Below are 26,356 nucleotides of genomic sequence, written 5' to 3'. Positions count from 1 at the left end.
ATATGGAGGAGCAATTCTTAGGTACTCATGGAGGGGAGAGGCCATTATGCCATGTGAACATCATGCCCCTGACATGTTTTGGCCGTCGGAACATTAACATTTAATTTCGATTGCCGATCGGGGATCCAATCCTAATGAAAATCTAAAAGCATGACGTCGGGTAGGTATAGTAATCTAACACCTTTTTGGAATAAGCGTATCGGGATCAACACGAACTTCAAAATGGATGGTTTAGATTACATTTGGAATATCTAAAAACCATTTTTGATATAGATAGAGAGTACAGGATTAGAGACGGGTATGGGCAGGCTTAGTTAATTAATTATCCTACTCTAAAGGGCCTAGTTCTGTCCAACCGAATCCATGCATTGGGCTGGGCCGGACTCAAAAGTTTTGACGACCAAATGGGTAGGCTTGGATCAGCGGCTGCCGTTTAAAGGGCCCGGCCCGGCCCAAGTAGCCCATTTTGCCCGAAGGTATCGTCGTGAATAACCCGATAAGTGACCCTCTCGGCCGACCCGATGAGTAACCTAGGGCATGGTTTTTAGGGCCCAACTACAGTCCCAGCCCGCCATGACGTTGGGCTGGACGTTTCATGTAGCCCGCAGCTGAGTAGGTCCGTAGACCTGATAATGGGCCTCGAGGTCCACGCCCGCCTAGGTCGGCCTGAGCCATATGGGCCTTGAAGGGCACTCCTTGGCAGGCGTGGACGAGGTTATCCAGTTATAAAGCACAGCCCATTTATGCATGAAATGTTCCCTATGAGCAGCCCCGGGCATCCAATTAGGCCCAGCCCAAGGGCCCTTCTCGAGCCCGAGGAATGACAACCGACGGGCCGACATGATTCGATTTTCGGGTGATTGCCGGGTAACTTGTTATGGTGGCGAAAGCGACCGCTTGATCATACAGTAATTGGTAATTGATTCCTCGCATGATTACTTGGTTTATCCCTTTCTCTGGTCCATGAAATAGTTCACGTCATTCCACACGCACGAATTCTCTAAGGTGACTACTTGATGAGCAATACCACAATGACGCGGTGCTGTTGAACCGAGCGACAAATTCCGAACAAGTTGGATTCGGCCACACAAGTAAGAAATCATGTGAAAAATCCCGCACAACTTCCCTAATTTGAGTGCGAAAATGCTCGACGGTGGATCAATTCGACCTATCCCTTTCTTTTGATTAAAACGTGATAATGAATGACGAAGCTATGTAACGCGTCGCCAGCATTCTGTTACTGTACATTACAAGGCAAAAAAGAACATGGAGGCTCAATGATTTCTGAGCGAAAGAATGACTAAACATATTTACAGCACCTAAATATCACAATCCCCAAGCCAAGGGGGCAGAACCATAACTGTAAAGGGCGTATCACTGGCTCTCAAGGAAGGCGCTATGGAAGTCGGCAGACGGGTGACGGTCTAATCCTGGGAGGTAGCGGAATATTCGAAGAGCAAGCGTTTGGAAGGAGCGGATTGTAGAAGCACCCGCAGGCGGCTCGTGAGCTGGTAAATTAAGGTCCACTGCATCGCCATCTCTGAATCCTTCATCTGCCTCACAACAGAGGCCTAGAGAAAATAAAACCAGGATGTTGGTATGAATTGAGGTGTCAAACATATTAATGTGATTAATATTGAAGAAAAGATGGTCTCAGCAATCAACAAGAGACCTAATTCTCCCTCATAAAATCTGTAGAACCAGTGTCCACAAGCCTCCCATCTCTATCCTAATTGTTTTAGTAAAAAACAATGCAAGCAATAGAAAAGTTTAAACTACAATATTCTTCTGGCACATTTGCGAAACATGACGATTGTTTTTTGCAATTTCATCAAATTTTTTCCTCAAGACACTCGGCTATTTCATCAATACTGGGAATTTTGGGACCACTAGCATACATTGGCAGGAATGGATGAGAACATTGCACAAGAGATACTTCGATTTTTGCTGGCTTTGGCCACAGAGTATGACCCAATGTCGAAACATAGAATCAAGAAATAACTGAAACATGAGCAAGGGTAAAGAGTTGCAAACCTGAAGGTGTCTACCAAGCTGCACTTCAACTTCTGTACCGAATGAAATATTACTGGCAAGAGATTTGAGAGGATCAACTGTAGGATCAACAGAGAGCAGACTTGGAATCTGTGGTGCATAGACCACTCTCCACCTAGCCTGGCCAAACTCTCCCTTTCCCTCTATTCTCGGCATTAGTGTTTCGAGAGTCGCAGTTGCAAGCTTTTTAAATGCGAGCTGACCGTCACCTTCCAAGATAGACTCTGCCAATTGACTCTCGAAGACTCTAGCGGCCTGCACAAACAAAATGCAATCAAGAAACCAACTCTCAAGTCACCACACATGCTATCACAAACAAGGAAACAATTAAAGGATTTGATCCCGTCAATTCTGATATAAGCAAATGGATTGTGTGGTGGATGGCAACGATGGAAACAAAGCAAACTTGTTTAGTGCACAATATCCAAAAAACAGAATAAAACATTAAAGTGGCCAATAGCACTTCTTAAAAGTTGAGGCAATTTTTGTATGGCGCAGAATCTCTTGCCTTGACTGGCTTACCAGTCATTGAAAAGAGTACTAGCAAGGAGAGCTGTAAATGATATTAATAAGTACCTCAGTAGGTGAGAGGCCATCCTGCTCCACAGAGCGGGTGGAGGTTACAACCAAATTATCCTGCCAATTACTTGCTCGACTTTGGATCCTAAATTGCCACTCTGATCCAACCAAAGCCAAGTCTAGCATTGGATCTAGTCCATGCTCAGGCTCAAACTTGGCTATGTTTAAATGCTCTTTCTTCAGCCTCACCTGGATGGAGATTCCAACAAAAATCAGGCAGGAGGATATAGATGATAAAGCAGAGCAAATGCAGCACCAAAATAGGAAAAAGGTGAATACAAATGGTGCACCTGAGTTGCAACAAGATTCACATCACCGTTTTCGAATGCCAGGATGCCTTTGGGTTTTATCCGCTTGGGATGAGCAAGGCCATTTAGCTCGAGCTCTCCGCTGACAGCAAAATTGAGAATCAAAGGATACACAATTCTCAGCTCTGGCCCCAGCTCGAGCTTCAAATCACTGAGGCGTATATCTACTTTTGGTGCAATGTTTACTTGATCCATTTCCTTTTTAACTTCAGCTGATTTGACTGCAAAGGGAGCATTGCAAGGATATTAACTCCTGCAATAAGATTATGCATACTTCTTTCCTTCTACTTAGAAATTTATACTTCGCTAACTAGTCATATTGAGAAATATTTTATTATGTTGAACAGAAGTGGAAATCAATATAGCTGTCACGTCATATATTCAGGAGATCCTCCTTAATTTCCAGCTATTTCCTTAATTACCTCATCTCTCAATATTTACGAAGACATTGTCCTTTTGATGATTTTGCACCTCTCCTTTTTATCTTTTGTTTTGGGATTAATACTCTTAGGACTAAGCCTTAATATTTGTCTGTTTTTGCTGATGAAACATGGAAATCCTTGGAAGGAACACACTAGATCCCACTCAAAACAGAAATATATTTACTGGAGTAGAAAACTTTATCTTAATAACCAAGTAAATTTCAGAAGAAGCACAATTCAACAAATTAAGCTTGCTTCACAAGCACAAATGACCATATATCAAACAAAAGACAACGTATTACCTAAACGTGGACCAAATCCAATTCGCGAAGCAGCAGGCTCTCCATTAAAAAACCGGGAAACGTATCTTGAAGCAAATGCACGATTCACACCACCAACAGAGAGCCGGGACCGCTGTGAGGCCAATCTATCGAAAGGTGCTGCTCCACTGCCCTTATCGTGAGGTAAGTATGCTTCTCCGTGACTCAATTTAATATTCCCAGATATGTTTGGTTGCAAAATGGAACCAGTTATTTGCATCTGTGTGTCAACCTGACCACTGATCACGTATGTGCAAGCATCAGAAATACAGAGAAATCATAAGCTCAAAAGGCCACAAATGGACAATCAGAAAAAAAGAAGAAGAAATTCCCCATTATCTTCCAGGGTAGAGACCACAATGTAATAAACAAGAACAAAATCAACAACCACAAACACACCAAACATCAGCTATCATAATACATTGGCAGCTGAAGAAAAAATAAAAACCAAAGCATAGTAAAAAGTGACCGCAATAACAGAAATATGCGCTTTACTGTTCCTGAAATTGAATTGATCACCTTAAAATATTCTTAGCTCGTACTTCTAATATTTCACACTTCAAGTCGATTTGATCACCAAGAGATGCTTCACTTGTCTTGAAAGGCAAATTTCCCTTTATGAACAATTTACCTCTCCTGCTTACTTTGCTCTCTAACAAACCAATACATAGCCTATTTGATTTCACATGAAGCGTGCCACCAAGATTTGTGAGTGGTTTACGGAGCACGGGTGAAGATACAGAAGCCCGATGAAAAGATGCAGATCCATCAAGCAGAGGTTGTTCAACTGTACCTCTGACCTGTTCATCAGCAAGCGGTAAGCTACAGGGCAAACCAATCACACTGAACGGAAGTTTGCATTAACAAATTATAAACAATTTTATCATGTCAGAGGAACACACTAACAAATCCCTATTGACTCACCTGAAGCACTATATCTGCATTGCCATGAAGCCAATTGGCATATGGAGATAGAGCCGTCAACAACATCATGCCCCCATCTTTTATGTCAGCATCAATCCTTACTTCCCCAACATCTAGGATATTCCAGTTCAAACCTCTGAGGCCTTCAGCTAATTGGGTATCCCACCCATCTTCACTTCTACCTCTAGAGGCTTTCTTTTCACCAGTATCATCCAGAGACGCTCGACCACTTTCCTTCGCCCAGCCAGAGACCCAAGAAGCTTGAGTTTCATCTCTATCAATGTTTTGTTCCTCAAGAATGTTATTTTGGACAAAGGTGATGGGAACACTGCCTTGAATGTGCACATGACCATTTTGGATTGCCGGTTCAAATTTCGCATTGAACAGAAAGCGGCTGGAAGAGGTCAAGGATGCAACAATCTCAGCACGTCCAAGATCAATGCCTCCAATAGCACCATCCAAAAGCCTCACTTGGACATCGCATTCTGGTTTACCCAGACTACCCCTAAGATCTCCTTCCATGTGAAGAATACCCTTAATTGGTGCTAGTAATTGATGCAAAGAATCAATAACATCGGTAGCTAAAGAGTCGACAACATGAACGACAGTAGGGACTAAACTGACAGGAAAATTTAGAACAGCGAAATGCAGGTTGTTTTTTTGGCCTAACAAAGTTCCATCAGCATGGATTGTGGCATTGTCCTTTTGGATAAAAAAATTGTCCAGCCGCAATCCATCATCATTGCTGTATGCACCAACCGCCAGAACCCGCTGAGTTTTGTAGGTCCCCCATTCCCAGTCCTCTCCGTGGAAGTCAAAATCTGCCTGTAGGATTCATGCGGTACAAATAATTGTCTTGAGCAAGATAAGCCACGAAATTGCGGACTTGTAAATAGGATGAAACTAAGCAAAATGCCATCAAAATGTATTTGAATTTAAATCACAGAGACGATGTAACAATTCATTGTCCGATCTACACACATCAAAGAATTTGGAAGCAAGTTCAGAAATTTCGACATCACAGGATCACATGGACCATGTCCTATGCTGGAAGACGGAAAGGAAAAAAACAAGAAGAAAGCAAAAGTTAGTGGTATTGAGATTCAGTTATGACAGCAGCTAAGATTGTTACTAAGAGAATTTGACAGGCAAAAAACCTATTTCCAAACAGGGAAAAGGAAAATTACTTCATCGAAGTGTACAAGACTTTTGTCCCCTGTAAAATGAATTCAATTTTTCCCAGTCATACGAGCACAACAGGCTCCCTATTTCAAAGCCAGTGTCTTATCTTGTGCTCCAGAGATCTCAATGTTTACGGCTATAGTAATAATTCTTTGAAGGAAAGACATCTACCATCGTATCCCCATTCCCTCCACCACTTGCATCAAGAGAGCCATGCCAGCGACCGTTAAGCTCAGCCAAACCAGGAAGTGTTAAGTCTTCAAGGATCACTTCATTTGCTGGACTGTAGTGCCCACGCATCACCTGAGACACAGATAATTAAGCATCATGGCGTGATGATACAGCTTCAAAATGATTAAAATATTGAGCTTTCCAAGCATCAATCAGTAGCCATCTAGCAATGCCACTTCTGAATACAAGCAGAAATAAAGTACCTCAAGGAGTTCTTGTAAGCTTTCAGTACATAATCCCACAGATTGCAAACTTCGAAGAAAAAAATCCTGCAAATAAGTGCAGACCAGTGGTACAATGAATTTTGATGGCATGATTTTAAGGGGAATAAAAGGGTTAAATCTAGAAAGATAAGGGGAAACAAATGGAGATAATTTTAATCAGAACAATAGAAGAGAAAGAAAGTTCACAAAAGCAAAGCAACAATTAGAGGATGCTCAGCAGTCTCTTGGATATCATATGGAATATAGTAATCCACTAGCCTAAATCTGATGACATGAACTGTCATCATCTGCTCTGGCAACCTATATTATGGTACTTAATTGAAGCCAAACTTCAATTGTTTCGGTTTTCAGAATATGGTTTCCTAGTAGATGATCTACTTCAGAACAATACTACAATCAATACTTTTCATCCAACCGCAACAAAGAGCGCCATTATTACTAGATGGGCAGTATATGAACTTTTTATCTCGACTAAATTAAGTTCACTGAAATTTTTTCAAGTCTGGTACTTTTACCAGTTCCAATTTAAGTTCAAACGCAACTGATTGAGAGGAAAACAACCTTTGATCTAGAATGAAAAGCTGGATCTGTGCTTCGAGAAAGAAGTCTCGCCAGCGGAAGCATCTCAACAACCTCAGCCTGAGGAACTTCAAGTCTCATTCTCCATCTTCCCATAGAAGATATAACACTACCCAAATGCCCTGTCATTGCTCTTTTCAACAAGCCACCAGTTTCTTTACCAGCAGGGCTTCGTTCCCTGCTGCCAGGCAAGACATATTCGCCTTGAAGTTCATATCGGCTATGGCTTTGTTCTAGAATGGTTTTCTCAACTGTAATCTGAAAAACGGGAACAGGAATGTCAGCCAAAGTTTTAAGTCGTGAATGGGCAACATTCTTGTGACCAACTGTATAATAGGAGCCTGTGCATTGACTAACTCCAGGAGACGTGACCTTCAAAATTGACTACAGGTGACAATCCCATGAGATAACAGATTAAAGTTCCATCACTGAACCAACAGAATGCTACAAAATTGGTGACTAAGCATGCCAATTAAGCTCTACAAATATAAAGACTGATACTATTAACGAGTCCAAAATCATTACCAAGGAAAATCCTATAGCTAAAAGTTGCTAAGAGTTTATATACAAGCAAGGAAAAAAACTACGAGAATTGCAGATGTTCTCTCATGCAACTAGTATGCATATAAATTACCTGAAAATCAGGTAAAGTGGGATACCAGGCAAAGAAATTGCCAAACATCCAACAACCATAATGCTGATCATGATGTTCTCAACTGATTAATTAACTGACTAAAATGTAAGCATTGAGAAACATCCAGGGATGAAAAAAAAACAAAGGAAGTTGAGTCTGGGCACTCACAACATCTCCACTCCATCTAGCGGCTACATCAAGAGCTTCCCCTAGCACACCACTGAATTTTGGCCGAAGCACAGATAAAGCTCCATGACCCCTTCTTTTCTGAAGATTAAGCTGGATTTCTGCCTGACAACAAAACAGCAGCAGAAAAGAGAGCAACAGCTAAATGTTAAATGTTATCACCAATCTCAAATATATTCGTATACCTGAGAACATAATGCAGATCCTTTGAGTAGAGAAGAGGCAAGTCATACTAACTATGTAACCCTTCATAATAATTCACTGTTCTAGTAACCATGAAATTAGAAATTCACATTTTCACATCTCATAAGGAATTATTAGAAGGCTCCTACATTTCCTCTGACAGTATAAAACCTCAAACTTGCCAATCAAATTCATGATTCTTCACTCATATATATACAGGTGATCATACTGGGTAAAAAAAAAAAGCAAATAATTTCAGTGTAATTGTAATTAGATGCCAAATCCACCTAAGAGTAGGATCTTTATAATTACAGGATGTTCCAGTGTACAGATGGTGTAAGCATAACAAGCAAGATGAATCTTGTGAAGTTATATATGTCCAAAGCAGCACTACTGAAAAGATCATCCTACAAGGAAAAGAACTGAAATCAACATGCAACTCTTCATGAGAACTTACCCTTTGAATTATTCCCCTGAGTGAAGCCAACTCCAATTCATCGAGAGGCAAATGGCGTAGCTATACCCAGCAACACAAGAAAGGGAATATCAGATTATTAATTTCCAAGTCATATTTAAGATATTAACCTATGCAAATAGCAGTCAATCTTCAACACTAATTCCATTGTTTTGTAAAGAACTGATGAAATCAGAAGTACCTCCAAGTTGGCAGTATGTAGAGGTCGAAAGCAAGCATTAGCTCTTAGCTGCCCCTTCTGAAGAGAGAAGGAACACATTTTCCCGTTTTGGAGATTATCTTCACTAGGCTGCAGGGGACCCACAACCTCCAGTCTAAGACTTTCATCTGGTCTTCCTGTGGCGTCTAACTGCATTATCAGAAACCAATAACGCAAAATTAGAAGAAGGTCGTTTCGGAACATGAAATCCAATAAGAACCACACAAGTTGCATCAGGACTACTTTTTCTGTAGTCATTGTAATTTCAACAGATTAGTTACCTTCTTAATATTCTGTCTTTAATGCCTCATTAAATAACGAATTCAATATAATTCCAACAGTGTAACTAACTCCAGACAGGAGGCATATAATTAATTCATAAAGCACCAAAATCATATGAAATCATGCAGCATCCGATGTAAAAAATGCAATAGCTTTTTTCCTTCAAGGAATTGTAGACAATTATATCTAGACTTTCAGCATTCCAGCCACTGTGATGGCTTTTTCTAGTGACTCCTGCTACAAAACCCTCTGCCATTCCCTGTTTGAAAGCCGCACAAGCACTATTTGCAAGAAGCTTGACTAATACTGAAAAATGTACGAGGCTATCTACACAAAATAAATCGCAAAAAATGATTTTCCTAACAAAGCAAGCTACAATGCCATGGTATATCAAGGAAATTACTTCTAAAAATGGCACTGCATAGCCGTTACCTTAATATATTCGCGTGAAATTCTCAAGAGCCCTGCCAACTGAGGTGCTAGCATCAATTGGTTCAGTTTGAGACCTGAGATAGAAACCTCACCCACAAGATTCTTTGAGCTCTCTTCAACATTCATGTGCACACTTCCCAAACTGTTATCAGTACTCATGTGCCCAATACCATGGCCCAATGGCTTTGTAACCTTTCCCTGGAACTTTATCCTTCCAGTTGCTTTTAAGTGCACAGGTCTTGGAGAGTCAAAAGAATAAGAAGAAACCAAGCTAAAAAATTCAAAAGCACGCATTCGTAAATCCAAGTCAACTCCTTCAACAATAAACGGAACAGAGTTCGTCAGATTGACGTCCCTTTTCTCAAGCCAGTATTCATCGAGATACGATGTTTGAACTTTTGAGTACAACTCAAAAGCAACAGATGAAGAATTAACAGTTATATACTCATGTGAGATAATGATGTCCCCACGAGCATCGCTAAATGATCCCTCGGCTTTTGGTGCCGTCCACTTGATATCAAATCTCCTATGATCATAAACCATCTTATATAAGTTAACTGCAACCTAGATGTAGATTCACTAACTGAACAATTAATAAGATCTCACTCAAAGGAGTTGGATCTCCAAAAAGTAGAAAAGAAGAGGTAGACTACTCTTACGGTCTCAGAAGTGACCCAGAAAGTTTAGTCTCTCCGCTTAAATCTCCCAACTTGAGTGGCATTGAATGAAGATAAGCTGGCATATACCGTTGCAAGATTTTATCAAAAGATAAGTTTCCAGAAAAATTTACATCAATAGCCGAGTCATCCAACTCCCCCTGTGAAGCAGCATATATCATACATTAGACATGAAGGTATATGTAGGATATCAATAAGGTTGATGAAGTACCTCTGGACAAATCCATGCATTCCCAGCCCCACGGATTTCACCACCATCAACAAGACTAGCTCTGATACCATACAAGTCCGCAACCTATAATATGGAAGCTAGCTTTATCCCACTATACTATTTAAGCATTTCCGGAAAAAGCGTGGCTGCTTTTACAATTAACTAAGTGATCACAAAAATTCTTACGCAATTGTCAGTGTTGAAAGTAAAATTGGCTGACACATATGAAAATGGAACTCGATCAAATGCAGCCACTGCACCAGCCTCCTTATTCTTCAACATTGCTTCATATGCAATAGATGCAGGATAGTCCGAAACAGAATGAGCCACCTTCCTTGAAACGATCCCACTACCCACAAACAGGGGAGCATCCAGTGGGCCCTGACAGTTGAATACTGCAGTTACTGAACCAGCAAGCTGCAGCCAAGAGAAATGGTCAAAAGAAAACCGAATGGAGCTAAGCAAGGCAAAAGAAAGCCTCCTGTCTCCCATCTCTCCTGCCAACAAACAATAGCAATACATAGCTAAATTAAGATTTCTTGAGTTAATTCATACCGGAAATAATAGAGGTCTCATCTTGAAAGTTTTCATTAAGGCATTCACTTCGACAGAAGGAACCTGAAAAACAGAATACAATGAAATAGTTATGACAGAATATAAAACAAAACACTTTTCAGGGCTCAAGCTCATGCCCTTCAGAGTAATCTTACCCTTCAGCTATTCATATCATTTCAAGCTAAAGCTATTGCTGCCTCCATTTGCTGATTATAAACGTTTAACAAAAGAAACCCTTCCCAATTCTAAGGAGAAATTTTTATGGATAATGAATTAGAAGGACGGGCAGTTATTAGAATGAACAGGACGCCAGATGTGGAAAACAAGAATGACATAACCATGCAGTCATATAGTTGTGACAGCAAATGCAAACAAAAAACATATCATGACTCAAGCTCATACCCTTCAAAGCAATCTTACCGTTCAGTTACTCATATTGTCAAAAGGAAAATAATATGGCTATATCTTTTTTCCCAAATAGCACTGGCTTCTATATGACCATTCTCAAGCCAAAAGAGAAGTAACCTTTTACGGATAATAATAAGACGGGGCATTTATATAATTTAGAGAAGTGAAATGTTAAAATTGAGTGCCATGATGTTGCCCAAGGACACAGATTTCATTGTTATTAATCTTGTACAGCAATGTACAGGCAAGTACATGGCATGGAGAAAGACAAAGAACCACTTACTGACTCATGCACGTCACATCCGATAATTTTCAGTTAATTTAGGAAACATGGATACATGTACACGGATGCAGACGCATGCATATCCACCTGACAAAACTGCTAAGGTGAGACAAATTTTATTATTTTGAGCTACTATCTAAAACTAAACTAGACAGCCAAAGAGACACATGAAATAACAGCAACTGTCAGCACAAACTTTAGTGGAATTAGGACTGGTGGACAGGTAACTCCTAGGTGGACCTGGCTGAGTAAAAAACAGATGATACCCATTTATCTCATTATCACCTTAATTTTCATTCCCCAAAATTTTTTACCTCGTATCTATATATCTAACTGTCCTTAGTTCAGTTATATCCTAAACTCACCATTGCAACTTCAATCGACGCTTAATGATAGCAACGATCAATGGTACTGGTAATTGTAAGGCGGCACGGGTGCTGGCAGTGGTGGAGGCTGCATCTATCAAAGTACTGGGAGGTGGCATCGCCATCCACACTAGCAGTGAAGTACAGCCAAGTGGCGGTGGTATTGAACCAAGGTTGGCTATGCTGGTTATTAAACTTGATTGCAGGATTTTTGTTCTAAAAGCTTAAGGCATAAATGAACAGCATAGATTCTATTTCACATGTTACACTCCCCCTCACGGGAAGGCTGGTAAGAGGAAAGAGACCTTTGGCATGCAAACCTGGTATCTGCCAATGAAAGAACTGTTGAACCTATTGCCATATAAAGAAGGAAAACTCATCAGCCGGTGAAAGTGAGGAATTGAACTTGAGACCTTTGACTCTGATACCATAGTAAAGTTGACTATGCAATCTTTTGTTCTAAAAGTGTAAGTTGTTATTCAACGACATAAATTCTATGTTATATGTTTACACCGGTAAATGTAACAAGGTGATTGTGGCTGCACCAATGAGGATGCGGACAGCTATAGTGCTTGCAGTGGCTGGGGAGGCCAAGGACATGGTTTGTGGTGATTGCCTCTGCAGTAAAGATGAACATTTTTTTTTGGAACTGCTATTTTCAGTAACAAATCCACTTGACAGTGGAATAAAAACAAGAAATCTCATTCAGAAAAGCAGAAAAACATCCAATTTGGTGACATCTATTCCCTGTTAACAAATGTAGGAAATAGCTACATAACAATCCTCAGTCAGTTAATTTATCAAAGTGAAGATTCGATTAAATTAATATATTTTTAGCAATTGTGACAATGTCTATCCAAAAAGCAGGAGCAAACTACGAACAATGGAGGTGCAACTTGAAAGTTATGTTGAGGTTAACACATACCTGGCACATTACATGAAATTCTCCTTCATCAGGATTAATGCCAAAATCTCCAGAAGCTTCGAGGGGAACGCTGCCAAACCATCCACTTGTATTGTGTAAGAATATTCGTTGACCGCGGAAAGATAAACTTGCCGAAACATCCTATAGAAGAGATACAATAGGCAATTTCAGCAAAACCTCTACTTTGCGAAGCCATGATGAACACTAATTAATTTTCTTGAGTACACCAAAGAAAGAAAGTTCATGAGTTTATGCTAAATGTGCAAGTGCACGACAACCACTGATAGTGATAATAACTTAAGAATATCAGAGAAAGAAATTGCACAGTGTAAATGCTCATGCGTGTATCCTCTCACTCATATTAGAAAAATTTGTTTGATCAGTTTATGGCCAATTAATGTCGAACTGGCACAAATTAACCCAGGACATACAGAAAACCATGATGGAGCATCATATAGCTGAAAAGCCAATCCCGTCACGTCAAGTTGACCATAAATATTTGGAAATGTTTCTCCTCTGGACATGCAAATATGAACCTGCGGAAAAAAGCAGAGCCTTCAAAAAAAGGAAACGAAAAGAAGAGGAAAAGCAAAGGAATAAAGGGAACAGAGAAGGACTTAAAGAAGTTTATGCATATTAGTATTCTCAGAAACAGTCACTGAATCATGTATGTTGCTCTTGCCTAATCATTGAATTACTTGCTGACAAAGCTGTCCACAGATATGATGTCAGATGCTCTCCAGCTCTTATATATGTTGGTTAACTTCACTAAATCTAAACTACCAGCTTAATAATGCATCTCAGACTCCATCTCTTGGTGATAAACATTGGGCTTTATCATACCGAACCAGCAGTTCTGTGATATAGAGTGGACCACTTTCCTTCAAGGTCCTCCAAAAAACATCCGCACGAACCTTGCCCTAGGCATTCTTAGGATTAATGAACCGTGCTTTAGTATTTATTATTTACCGCTGCCTAGGTCTATGAAAAGCCAAATTGCAACAAAAAAGCCTAAAGAGGGACTCATATGTAGTACCATCAAGTCTTGCGAGAATGTTGGCTGATCAACTCACTCAATCTGTTTCATGATGTCTTGAAATATATTTTCACTCTTAGAAGCACCCTATTAACAAAAATTGCGAACGCCACAATCATCTTGTAGAGCAATATTTGCTGAAGAAGAAAATGTTCTTCAGCAGGTTGAAAACGTGATGGCAGCAAATTAGCATCTTAACCCATGAAATACATCTTACTCCAAGTTAACCAAAACTTCCTCGAGGCATATGGAGAGAAACGCAAGAAATCCTACCACATTGAGAAGTGGACCACAAATTTTCTTAGAAAAAAAAAATGAAGAGCTTGAAGTTAGAAAAGCACCTCACCAGTGGCTCTACCTTTCGCCCATGTAATCGGGATTTCTAAAATTCTATCAAAAAGCTGCAGAAAATGACAGGCAGCACATTAGGCATGAGAAACTTGCCACCTACTGGGCAGCACAATGCAAGTTCTTTACATTTCACATTAACATATGGCCACATACTTACTGGAGCAAAAAGGTTTGCTATCTTTAGATTGGCATGCCATTTTTGCTCGAGAATGTCGACAAAAACATCAGCAGACAGTGAACCACCATCTTCAGACATTACATCTGATCTCCACATCTGACAATTACCATTCAGTTGAACATGAATGAGGCCATAATTCTTTTGAAACTTCACATGTCCATCTGCGTGCTCCATCTCTCTGGATTAAGTCAGCGACAGAAACAATCAATAAATAGATGACATACAAAATTGATCGTGCATCAGAACTTCACAAAGATTCCAAGTTTCTTTCCACCCAAAACAGATTTTACCATATTATCACTTCTGTGTTGCTAATTTATGCACTAGGCATCTTTCAATCAAGGAATACTTCAATGAAAGACTGATAGACGAAGTTTATAGGAGGTATACCAAGACTATGGGAAACAAAGAGTTAAATATAAAAGAAGCGACAATACGAATACTTACACTTGGGAAATACTCGGCATTAACAAATCACCCAAGTGCAAAAGAAAAAAGTTTATGTTGTAGCTTGAACTAAAAAATTACGTCATGGGAAAGTAAACTATGAGGTTACACTAGTCAAGTTAAAGTCAAAGGACGCCGCTCAGTCAGGAGAACACATTATTTTCAACAATAGAAAGAGGACTGCGGAGAGTTCACATAAAATGTCCAAGAAACAAACAACATTCCCCAGAAAGTACCATCACAGCTCTTAGGGTTATCAGTAGATTGGCATGCAAAAATATGCAGAACACTGTTGATGGTAAGCTCACGAGCAAACAAGCTTGCTCTTTCATATAATTAACAAACCAAAAAAAAACATATTGCACTGAAGAGGGAGAACTTAACGTCATTTAGAAAACATAATTTGTCGTTCTTGTTAGCTGTAAATGATAGAGACGGCACATAGTTGTATCACTGACTGCCATAAAATATTATACCTACAAGATCAACAAACTCACATGACAGGACGTTGATATAGCAAATGACAGTGTAACCATAAAGCGGGAAGCGACTCTTTAAAACAATGTGCAGAAACATAAACAATGACTTTAGTCGTTGGCTGATGACAATTTAGGAGACCATAATCAAGTCCTTTCTAGTAAGCAGAGGCCATCATTGAAGTTAGGACACATCGAGACACATTACGCACTCTCATGGCGGAAAATGTTACTGAAAGGAAACTTGAGTTGAGCAAAATCAGAAAAGGATTGATCTCCTATATTGTTGTATGTAGGCAGCATTTCACCTAAAAAACTCATGCTAACACCAACAGTACCAGCCAAGGAATATTCTCAACACATCCTCAGGTTCAGGCATTGTACAAGCAAATCTCAAGATACGATCAACCAATATATCAGCAAAAACCTATCCAGTATCGATCACTTTTGGGTGTTTACTTCATCTACCTCCACAAAAAATAATTATTAACTGCTCACCAAAATAACTAAATTCGAACGTGAGTGAACAAATAAATAGGACAAGGATAGTATTCAAAGCAAACAATAATAAAGAAGTTCAACCAAATTTCAAGGAGAAAAATTGACATTATCCAAACAATACGCACCTGGGCTCTGTGTCGCCGTAAGCAAGAAGCATCAATGTCCCACCTTTGAAGTAAACCGAGTCCAAAGTAACAGGAAGCATCTTGCTGATGCCTTCAGTTTGCGCTAGTTCGGCTCCATCAACAAGTTCTGCAACAACCTCTTCAACTTTTGGAGCAACTGTTGACTTCAGCTTCCCCAAGGTGACAGCAAAGCTATGGAAGAACTGGTCGGCCATTTTTCCATAAGACGAGGGAAAATTCAGATTCAGATGCCATCGGTGCAAGGGCCGTTGCATTGCAACCGAGTGGTCAGCTTTGTCAAGAGCTGAATCTTGATATGTTGTATCACCCTTTGCAAACTCAATAACATGATCAACATGCTGATTGACAACGTCAACCCTAGTATTGTCATATTTAGCATTGACTCTTTCAGCAACATTTACACTTGAAGAACTTTGCCCGTGTTTTTCCACTCCATTCCATCTACCAAATATCATAAGAAAAGGATCATATACAAATTTCAAACTACGATTAGGTCTATTTTCATCTTTGTTCTTTGTAAGATGATCCAATTCTGAAGTTTCGAGACGTTCACCCATACGGGTATCATCTGTCAACTGTCCTTTGACACTCGTCGCAGAAACATCGACAATATCCCCCTGACTTTCCTGTAGAGAACTCTTGACATCCATAAAATCATAACCTGCAAGTGACTGTGAGGTCTCATCAGAAGTCCTTTGGGATAGTCTCTGGAAATAAGACGCTGCTGCTGTTGCACTGCGCTTGAGTATTCTGTTCTTAGCAGCAAGAACATCTTCAGAATAACTACCACCGTTAGATTTCCTCTTGTGCTTTCGAACTCGTTTGATCACTGTAGACCAGAAGTTCAGTCCAGAGTCAGGTACTTTCACACCAAATGATTTCTCTAGATCTGCATGCCTCATATCATAATCGACACCTGTGTCCATACAATGATGATCACTCCAATGCATCTTCTCCTCCATGCACAAAAAGGACTCGGAACTCGTCGATTTTGTGAAATTACTTTCTGTCTCCTTAACACTTTCTTTGGATGGACCAGAGCCTTTCTCAGGGACTACATAACCAATCTCTGAAGCTTGCCTAGCCGCGTCATCCCTTTCTCTAGCCCACCGAGTGGCCGCTTCCTCCCAAGCAATTCTCCTAGTTCTTGTCCGATGGTCAATGCCTTCTTCTGAAGAAGACCGCCTCTGCAGACTCCCCTCTGATGAGGGAATCCCTAACCAAGTAAAATCCTTCTTTTGCGCAACCAAGAGACATGGGTCGGATAGAACAGCGTCAATGACAATCTTTCCCCTCCTCAAACTAGAAAAAGGTCGAATGCGAAGTTTAATGGTGGGAACCTCACCACAAGAAAATTCTTCCAAATGAGGACCAAAAGAACATGACTCCAAGGTTATGCTTAAAGGAGAAATCCTTCTGACCTTTCCAAAGTCAAGTTCGCGCTGGATATAATCACTAAGGGTGGAACAAACAGAAGGTAAAAGCTTGGCTTCAATGAAGCCCTTGGCTTTTGATTGCCCATACCATACCAATAAGCAGACCCCAGATATCACAGCGATAAATATTGAGCACCTAAATAATATCAGTCCCTCATGCCATTGAGGTGTCAAAGACCTTACCAGAGCCTTGCTTCTAGAAAAAGGTTCCTTGACGCAATTAACAATCGATCCACTTCTTGACCCGAGATTATTCTTTAGTAACTCCACATTTTTCCTGTAGAAGTGAGAGAACCAAATCGCCCTGGACACCCAGGGGTTTGGCTTAGCACACTTACACTTCCAAATCGCCGTTCGATTTTGCATTCTTTCTGGTTCGAAAAGGTCGACATTGCTTCTTTTATTTATTGAGCTAGAAAGGGTAACACCAAGAAAAGGGCTCTGAAGTCTTATACTCATTATCCCTGACTGGATGATTTCGAGCTGTCGCAGCTCATCTGCTGGGGACTAAGACCAAGCATAATGCTCTTAGTCCCCTACAATATCAAAACGGTCCCCGTCGGTCAAGCATTCACAACCTGCAAGAAAATCAAACCAAACCAACGAACAAAAGTCATCCCACGATCCCCGAATGAAACGAACGCCGCGCGAAAGTTGAGAAACTACGGAAAAAACTCACTCCAAAGCTAAAAACAACCGAACGGGCAATCGTTTCCGTGAGTTACTGGATCCTAAAGACACGATAATCATCCAAGAAAAGAAAAACCCGCCGCGCTTATCTCGTTCTTTGAGCTGAATTTCTCACTGAGCTACTCCTATCAGCCCAGCCGGTTAATCACCTTAACTCCCTCGCCAACGAACCCCAGAGTCAACAGCACGGGAATTTGAATAGAAGATCGAAAATTTCCCATTACCCACGAATCGGAGCCTCGAAAACCCGGCACCCACTCAATCGAACAAGAACATAAGCCCGAAAAGATCAGCTCCGGCGCACATGGAACTAGAAGGAGAAGACAGACGACGACGACGGCGACGAAGTGAACGTTGAGAGCACGAAACGAATGAAGCGCGAGAATCGCTTACTCGTCGATGCGTTCGCTGCCAAGTGCCAGACTCGATCGACACAACAAGCTTCGCTCGCTCGACAGAGAGAGGAATGGACATGGACGTGGGGGGCTTTGCTTGAGACGTTGGGCTTAATTTTTGTTTTTCTGAGAGGGAAGAAGTGGACAGAGAGAGAACATTTCGAGAGCCTTCTGACCAAATTGCCCACACAGTAATTGGTGTGAAATGACCGCGGTAGCCTTTATCTTTCCGTGGATGCTTGGACAAAGCAACTCATGTCCTGGGACACCATGCGAAGTTTAACCTAAGATGAAGTATAATTGCTAAATTATTCTTAAAATTTAAGCTATTAGACGAAAGCGATCGATGAATACGTCGAGTTTAACTGGATTGCATGTCGCCAGTAGGAAGAAAGAAAACGAGACCCCGGATGATTTTTGAAATGGCGAGAACCCCGTGACGGGATTATCGAGCTCGACTGCGACGGAGCTCTTCTCAAGGAGAGTTCTTGACGCCGCCATGGTAGGTTTTCGCAGCTGGAGATTCTCCAAAGGAAGGTTCGACAGGAGGCGATGGCGAACCAATGGGAGTCGAAAGCTCTGGAAGCGGCTGAAGCTGTTGCTGCATGAAAAGGCTGTTCGGGTGGCAACAGATGTGCAGTGGCAGAGAGGCCATTAACAAAAGGAATTAAGATTCTTTCGAGTCCGTCTTATGTTGACATGCAAAATTCATATGAACGTTGCTTGAATTGCACGCACCTGTACATGTTTATGCCTCATCCAACACGAAACGTTTTCGATCAAACCTCACTCAAAAAATTTTGTTACGATTTGCTTCCGGACAGTGTCTTTTTCCAGGAAAAAGGCAGAAGTGAAGTCACCAAGGTTTCTGACTTCGAATAGTTGCTTGCTTGTTCTCCTAAAACACACGACAAACGTATAAGATACGAGAGATTGCCGCGTGTGTTTTTGTGAACTCGTGGGCCTTTCGAAGCTCAGCGGTTTCAATTATTAAGGTCCGATCGAAGATCATCGATGGCCAATTAAAGCATCGTGATTTTGAATTTAAATCAAAAGCGAGAAGGCTCCAATATGCCTTGAAGTCCTAAAGATTCTGTGGAACTCGAGTTACTGAATAATGCGCAGTCAAATAACTGAAAACGAAAAAGTAATTGCGTGAAAACTTTATTGAATTGGAACGGATGACTCAATTTCTTGATGGTCATACTTGCTCGACGATTGAAATTGGATTTTTTTTTTAAATGAAAATCAATAAAGTGTGTAGAGAAAGTAGAAAGATAACAAGACATAGCTGGAAAAATTTTATAATCGAAGGCAACTATTGAAATTCGAAAACTTAATCTAATTCGAATTTGCAATTCAAACTTGGGCTAAATTTAATCCAAATCAATCTATCACGAACGATCTTCTCATCTTCAAAATCTAAAAGGCTCTTTATAATCTCTTATGTCTTTTGATATTGTGGGACATTTTCCCGTAGTGTCTTATCTGTGTCGGTTGTGTATGATGTGTTTTACTTTGATTCTTTTTGTATCTTTAATGAGTCATTCTATTATGTACGGCAATCATATTTTGCAAGAATCTCCGACTGCCTCTTTACTTGCACGCCATTCTAGGAATGATTTGCAACAGCCCCAATCCTTTAGCTACAGTTATCATCTAATCTAACCGATGGAAACCTCCTTGACTCACTCTCCAACATTTTATTCAGGTTTCGAATCAATCGATCGTTTCTACATGTGATGAACTTCACTTAAACTCTGTCCATTCATAAACTCACGATTGATAAACTCGTCAAGAATTCCATCAATGAACTTTGTAGAGCCAATGGTTTTGTTACTATATTCATGATTGATGAGCTTGCTAAGCGTTGTATTCATTGAGCCTTACGTGTTGTGTGTGTGTCTTGACCTAGCCTCAGGCTATTAGCTTCTTCTTCATGTTTGGGCCTAGATTTTGTCTAGTGTCAACAGGGACATACACACAAAAATTAAACTCAGCAGAGTTTGCAACTATTGTTAAGGAAGAAGTGCAGCTACACCCCATTCCCAATGGCCAATAGGCTCTTGAATAGCCCGAGCCCGAAATGGGCCTTGCAAACTCTTCTCGTCATTTAAGACCAAATATGTGAACAATGCGAACCCAAAATTGAAGAGGAACTAGTTTTCCTGTTCTGTTACTTTCGATGACAAAACATATTTGACATCTACTTGTTAAATTCGAGGTTCAGCTTTGTACATCAATGTATGCATGCAGGCCATTACTCCCCCCCACTATCCCTCAGCTGTCTCAATCTTTTTTTTTTTTTTTTGATAACCGAGGTGTCCGCGCGGCCGGCGAGCTAGAGCTCAAACCAGCGGTGATGCCCGACTAGTCCTCGAGGGGGCTAGCGCAGCATCCCACCGCCACGACTCCCCACTTAAATCACCGATGGGCAAGTTTGAATCCAGAACCTCTCGTGAAAGGAAACCAACGCGGCCACCGATGGGTGGGTCAGCTGTCTCAATCTTTTCGTAAGGCGAAACTCCACAAACATCAAATTCTATTATATCCCTTTCATCCATAAATAGGAAAGCGCGAGTACCAAACTTGCACCTGAATGAGAGATGCACATACTCAAGAAGATTTTCCAAAGCGACACCGAGAACACTAGTCGAACCCAACACAAACATGTTGAGAGAACCGTGAATCCCACACAAGGCACGACTTAACTGAAACCGAAGCGAGTTAATACGTTTTCATTCATTTTGAATAGAAAACATTATGAAAATGTATTAAACATTTTTTCAAACGACACGATGTGACAGAACAGTCAACACGAGCACAACACGCAAACAAGAGTTGGCAACCCTAATTGATGATTAGCACCCTGGATCCTACTTCTACATCAGCCAGAGGATGCCTTAGCCTGCTCACGGTCTGAGATATCCGTCAAGATTACCTAGCCGCTACCATCTAGGGTAGACATAGGCTTATATACCAAACTATAAGCAACTATCGATCATCCAAGGACGAATTTAAATCATATAAGCAAAACTGGCAAAATGATTGTGGCCACGGCAACGGCGCCACAACAAATCCAAGATTCAAAAAAGAAAAATCTTCTAGTTCACAGCAAATACAACTAAAGGTCACCTCAGAAATCGGAGCCACAAGGCCCAAAGATTATTCCCAATTGCCATATGAACAGCACAAAGTACATGTTTAAGACGCAGATGCCAAATGACACTCGGTCCTTTACCGTACTGGCTGCTGGTTGTAATGGTTTTTCTCCTTTTTCTTTGCTGCCGCGAGCCTTGCACTCCTAGCGGCAGCCTCCTGAGCAGCAGCTTTTGCAGCAGCATCCATCTCTTTGGAGGATTTCTTCTTCTTCATTGAGGTCATCTTCTTTAGCCGCTCTTTTATGTCAACAGATGATCCATCTTCACCTACCTGTTCAGCTCCAACTTCTGGTTCGTTCACAACATCTGTACTGTTGGGCTGATCCTGGGGCTCTTTTGTCTCCTTGGAAGACTTGTCCTTCTTCTTCTTCTTCTTGGCACTTTTCGACTCTCCAGGAGCACTTTCCTTCTTTTCACCCTCACCATCAGGCTCCGCATCTTTCTTATCTAGCGATGCATCTGTAAATGACAATGCATAGCTAAGGTAAGATTCAAAAAACTGACTGGACTCGAAAAAGAAAGCCAATAGCTTTCAACATAAGATCAGTAACAGAAAAGAAAATAAGAAACAACTGAACCATTAATAATCTCAAAATGGACTCTAATGGATTGCCACCCAATTAAACATGCCGCTGTGCCTGAATATCCTAGTTTCCCATTGTGCCAGTGATAAAGGACATGGGATGTCAGCACCTATCCTTTTTGTAAAACTTCACTGTGATCATAAAAGATGATGCATAATTAATTACCGCGTGGCTCATCTTGGCCATTGTTCTCTTTCGGTGCGACACCGAAATCAGCTAAAAGTGCTTCAAGTTCCGCAAGCTCCTTCTTCTTCCTTTCTTTTTTGGAGAGCTGTCTCTCTGTCTCTTTGGAAACAGCAGGAACTTCAGCAGGCTTTTTTGCCAGTGGCTCTGGGTGTTCTGGAACTTCTTGTTCTTGTTCTTGTTCATGCTCATGCTCTTCCTCCAAATCATCATCCCCTTCATCAAGAATATCATCCTCACTCTCTGTATCCTGTACTCAGAATACATAGTAAAATATAAGGATAGCACATCATGGCTAACATTTAAACAAGTAAACTTTAACAGTAAAGTCAGTATTCTCTCTTCCATTCTCAACCCCTAACTAAAAGTTTTAAGGTCCAAAATCAGATGTCCAAGGTCACATAAAAAAAGTAAATAGGTTTACTAACCACAACAATACATTTGACAGCAACCATACAGAATAGACATCTAACTTAGCAGCAATACAATCATTTTCAGATTGTGCCACCGAATTTTATCAAGTATGTCTACAAAAAAATCTCCAAGACTAGAATGCAGTACCAAAGTTTGGGTCTGGCTTCCTAGTTGACAATTCTACAAGGAAAAAAGATGACTAGATGAAGGGACGGTATTCAATCAACATGATGCAAAAAAGAACTGTAATAAGCACTACTCATACCCCTGAATTCTTATCTAGTGTTTGAAAGAAAAATCTTACACGGTTAAACTACGCTGACATTTGCAAACAGCCTATAAATAACCAGTTCGGCAATATTTATCAAAAAAAAAAATTACCTCCGTGATCATTGCACAGCATACTCAATTAGGCTTTATTATACTGACATACGCACAAGAACATGAATAGGACATTAAGAAATTCAAAGAATAAAACAAAAAGCGGTACCACAATGGATAGTCCAAAGCAACAGTGAATAGAAGAAGAAAACAGAAAACCCCCCAAAGTTATTGATGCTAAGTTCATGGAATGCTTAAGAAAAAACATCTTATTCCAGCAAGGCAAGCAAAACAATATGGTACTGGTACTTATCCGTGGCAAGACTTTCAGTCAGATTACTGACTTCAAAAGACTAAGGACTTCCAAGTTCTGCCTGCAGTTACTCACTGCGTAAGGATGGATACAATTAAGCAGAAATGACAGCAAATCCTTATAGCAAATGTGTATAATGAACGAGGAACAACATAATCATAATAAGATTTAAGCTAATCTTCTAGAGAGACTGACATCCGACGGTTTTTTATTATGGAAGCAGGCAAATGATATATCTAAAATAGAAAAAATGGTCCTTTTTTGGTAAGTAAAAACCAGAATCAATGAGGTGGCATAAACCTCCTGAACCCCAACCCGCTGACAAAAAAATTATATCTCGCAACATATGGGGTAGACACATCTTGCATGTGCATTTAAGAGCGACTTAATCCGTTTCACAGCAACTCATCGCCACGTTCTTGATTTTGATAACACGAATTTCATGGAGCCGTGGTATCATAAACGTTGTCTTCCATTTTACAACTGAAAGCTAACAATTGGTAATTCGTAAAAGGACAGCTCTCGAAAAGATCGAAGTGCTGTCTACAGTTGCCTAGGCCTATTGTAATCTCAAACTCTAAGAAAACTTATGGCGGTTACTCTAAAATATAATCACGGCATTAAACACGTAACGACAAAAAAGTAACCATTTCACCTGATGAAAACAATACTCAAGTTGCAATCAAGCAAGTTCATGTCTGCTCTTAAAATCTAAGATAACATCGGATATGTTGCCGGACAGCAAGTACATGTATCATCCCAACAAAACCCGAAAGTTAAGTATCGTGCCCGAGCTTAAAAATGAGTAATCGTGCCATGGAAATAATAGCGCCAGAGCACGACTGGTCGCTGCACTACACAACACGCATGCTCACCATGAACTCATCTGCTGAATCATAGAACCAATTCGAAACAAACGAGCCAACAAAAAATCCAATCAAAGGTTCCTCTCCAATCATCAATTCAACCAAGGAAAGAGACATCAGAGCATCTTACGTGCAATATATCCACGATTTACATGCATAATGCCATGACAAACCTCTACATTAGTGGCCTGCTGCTCCTCAGTCTGGGGTGTCTTCCCCCACACTACAGGGGGCGGTGCAGTGGTGGCATAATAATCATCATCATCATCGTCATCGACATCCGCCCAAGACTTCTCCTTCAGCGGCGTCGGGGCCCAGAAAACCTGAGGCTCGGGCTCCTTGGCCTGCGACTGGGCAGCCGACTTCGACGACCCTTTCCCGCTCTTCGACCCCTTATCCTTATCCGACTTCTTCTTCTTCCTCAAGGTCTCGAGCGCGGCGAACACGTTGGTGTTGTTGATCACCAGGGATCCCTCGTCCCTCCTGCTACCTCCACCAACCATCTCTCCAAAACCCAAAAAAAAAAAAACGATAAGGACCTTTGCGTATCGATTCGAAACCCACCGACCAAAGATATCGAAACCGAAGGTATCCCCAGGCGATTTTCCCACAGAGCTTTCAGACGCGACGATCTATCCGAAGGGAAAAAAAAAATCGGCTAGGAACTCTACAGGTGGGGGGGACGATCGGGAACTTTATCGATCGAATTCTTTAGGCACGATTGCGGCGAGACAAGTATTTGTGAATTTTTTTCGACGAATTGCAGAGGCGATTAACCCCGTCGAAACGAACGAACGAACGACCGAAACGAAACGCGAAACCGAAAACGAGTGTCAAGAAGAAAAAATGAGACGACCCCAAAAAAAAAAAAAAGGCGAAACCGACGGGAGCTCGTTCTAGCTGCACAGATTGGAATAGAATCGCGCAAATCGAAAATGGATACGCGACGGGGGCAATCGGAGGTCGGCGGCCGCCGGAAAAAGACGGTCGGAGGGATTACGCGCAGGCAATTCCGGGCACGGGAAGGCTCGAGAAGATGATGCGCCGAGGGCGGAGACGAGGCTGCGGGAGCGGAAGGGGGACGAGGTTGCAGAGAAGGAAGGAAGGGAGGAGACGGAGAGAAATTAGGGTTTCGTCGTTCCGATGGAGATGAGAAGAGGGGGGGGAGGTGGTAGGGATAACGAGGAAATGGAAGAGGACGCACTGGCTATATATACGGGTTTTTTTTTTAATTAATTAATTAATTAATTTTTTGATTTTTTTCCGTAGGGGAGGGGATTTCTACCAGTTTCAGTTTGCGGAACTCTGGATACGGTGACGTTTTTGGGGGGCGGTGCCGGATGTTTTGGTTCGGATAAGGAGAAAAATCGTCCTCCGTTTCTCCGAACGAGCGGGTCGGTTCGGACCCGGGTCTCGGGTCGGGCTGATTCGTTTCCAAAACGAAAACATGGTAATTTTTTTTTTGTCTGATGTAAGAACTTATTTGATAATAACTTCGAATTGAGTACTGAGTATTGTTAATATGCATTTAATGAAATTGAGATCATCGCTGATGAGTTTTAACAATATAAATTGACAGGATTTCTAATTGCCGTCGGTTACCTTTTCTACTTGAAGAATTAAGTAGTCGTTGTTCATTACTTACCCTATTAAGTGATCTCTCCACTTAATTGCATTTTTAAGTCGATGTTCGTTGTGATTGTCAAACAAGCTTAATCTCATCAAGTGACTGAATTTTTTTAATTTCAGCACTTAATTGGATTATCAATCAAAGAAAGTACGCTGTATTTTTCGAATAGGATCGAGCTTCTAACAAAATGCAATTGCCAAACCCGGTCAAAATCAGTTTTCAAGCTTGTCTGTCCCTCGAGGGCCTAGATGGATTCGAGTCGTTAAGCACATGATCGGGGTCTGTTCTTAATTGAGAAAGCGCACGAATAAGCTCTTGAAAGCCTCTCTAATAATTTGATCAAATGACAGAATGGGAACCAATTCATCCAATAGTATGACAAGACAATCACTGAAATAGAGCGTCGTGATCGAAATGCAAGTTACATAAAGTCAATAAGATAAGTTCTGTCTATCCGCGCGCCCGTCATATCATTATCTCACAAATTAATTAACCTTTTTGAATTGTTGCATCCTCACCCTAATGATTTTCCCATTTGCCTTGAATCATGTCATCGTACGCATGGACTTGGCCTGCACTTAGACAATATTAT

At 41.0% G+C, this 26,356-nt stretch overlaps 2 protein-coding genes across 4 annotated transcripts; both read right to left on the bottom strand.

Moving 5' to 3' along the window:
• Positions 1 to 1,154: 1,154 nt before the first annotated feature.
• LOC115674281 (protein TIC236, chloroplastic) lies at positions 1,155 to 18,450 on the bottom strand. Of its 3 annotated transcripts, none has more exons than XM_030596631.2 (24): positions 18,291 to 18,450; positions 15,751 to 17,785; positions 14,181 to 14,379; positions 14,014 to 14,073; positions 13,068 to 13,172; positions 12,637 to 12,777; positions 10,656 to 10,718; positions 10,287 to 10,517; positions 10,101 to 10,184; positions 9,872 to 10,029; positions 9,213 to 9,738; positions 8,481 to 8,648; positions 8,282 to 8,341; positions 7,624 to 7,746; positions 6,804 to 7,079; positions 6,222 to 6,287; positions 5,959 to 6,090; positions 4,606 to 5,430; positions 4,201 to 4,481; positions 3,664 to 3,920; positions 2,922 to 3,160; positions 2,629 to 2,820; positions 2,035 to 2,307; positions 1,155 to 1,571 (listed from the first exon to the last, which is right to left on the bottom strand). In XM_030596631.2, exons 2-24 carry the CDS (start codon positions 17,664 to 17,666, stop codon positions 1,425 to 1,427), a joined length of 6,522 nt encoding a protein of 2,173 aa, XP_030452491.1. In that variant the 5' UTR covers positions 17,667 to 17,785; positions 18,291 to 18,450; the 3' UTR covers positions 1,155 to 1,424. The 3 variants fall into 3 exon arrangements, with proteins under 3 accessions (XP_030452491.1, XP_030452492.1, XP_030452493.1); XM_030596632.2 differs by lacking the exon at positions 18,291 to 18,450 and adding an exon at positions 18,122 to 18,274; XM_030596633.2 differs by lacking the exon at positions 18,291 to 18,450 and adding an exon at positions 17,887 to 18,045.
• Positions 18,451 to 21,291: 2,841 nt separating this feature from the next.
• Positions 21,292 to 25,321, bottom strand: LOC115674324 (uncharacterized). Its single transcript, XM_030596684.2, has 3 exons — positions 24,308 to 25,321; positions 22,203 to 22,470; positions 21,292 to 21,912 (listed from the first exon to the last, which is right to left on the bottom strand). Exons 1-3 carry the CDS (start codon positions 24,635 to 24,637, stop codon positions 21,530 to 21,532), a joined length of 981 nt encoding a protein of 326 aa, XP_030452544.1. The 5' UTR covers positions 24,638 to 25,321; the 3' UTR covers positions 21,292 to 21,529.
• Between the last annotated feature and the right edge of the window lie 1,035 nt (positions 25,322 to 26,356).

This window comes from Syzygium oleosum, unplaced genomic scaffold (assembly GCF_021117445.2).
Source record: "Syzygium oleosum isolate NSW1041296 unplaced genomic scaffold, Sole_v2.1 Sole_v2.04, whole genome shotgun sequence".
Classification (NCBI taxonomy): Eukaryota; Viridiplantae; Streptophyta; class Magnoliopsida; order Myrtales; family Myrtaceae; genus Syzygium; species Syzygium oleosum.
This window is presented reverse-complemented; position numbering and strand designations above follow the sequence as displayed.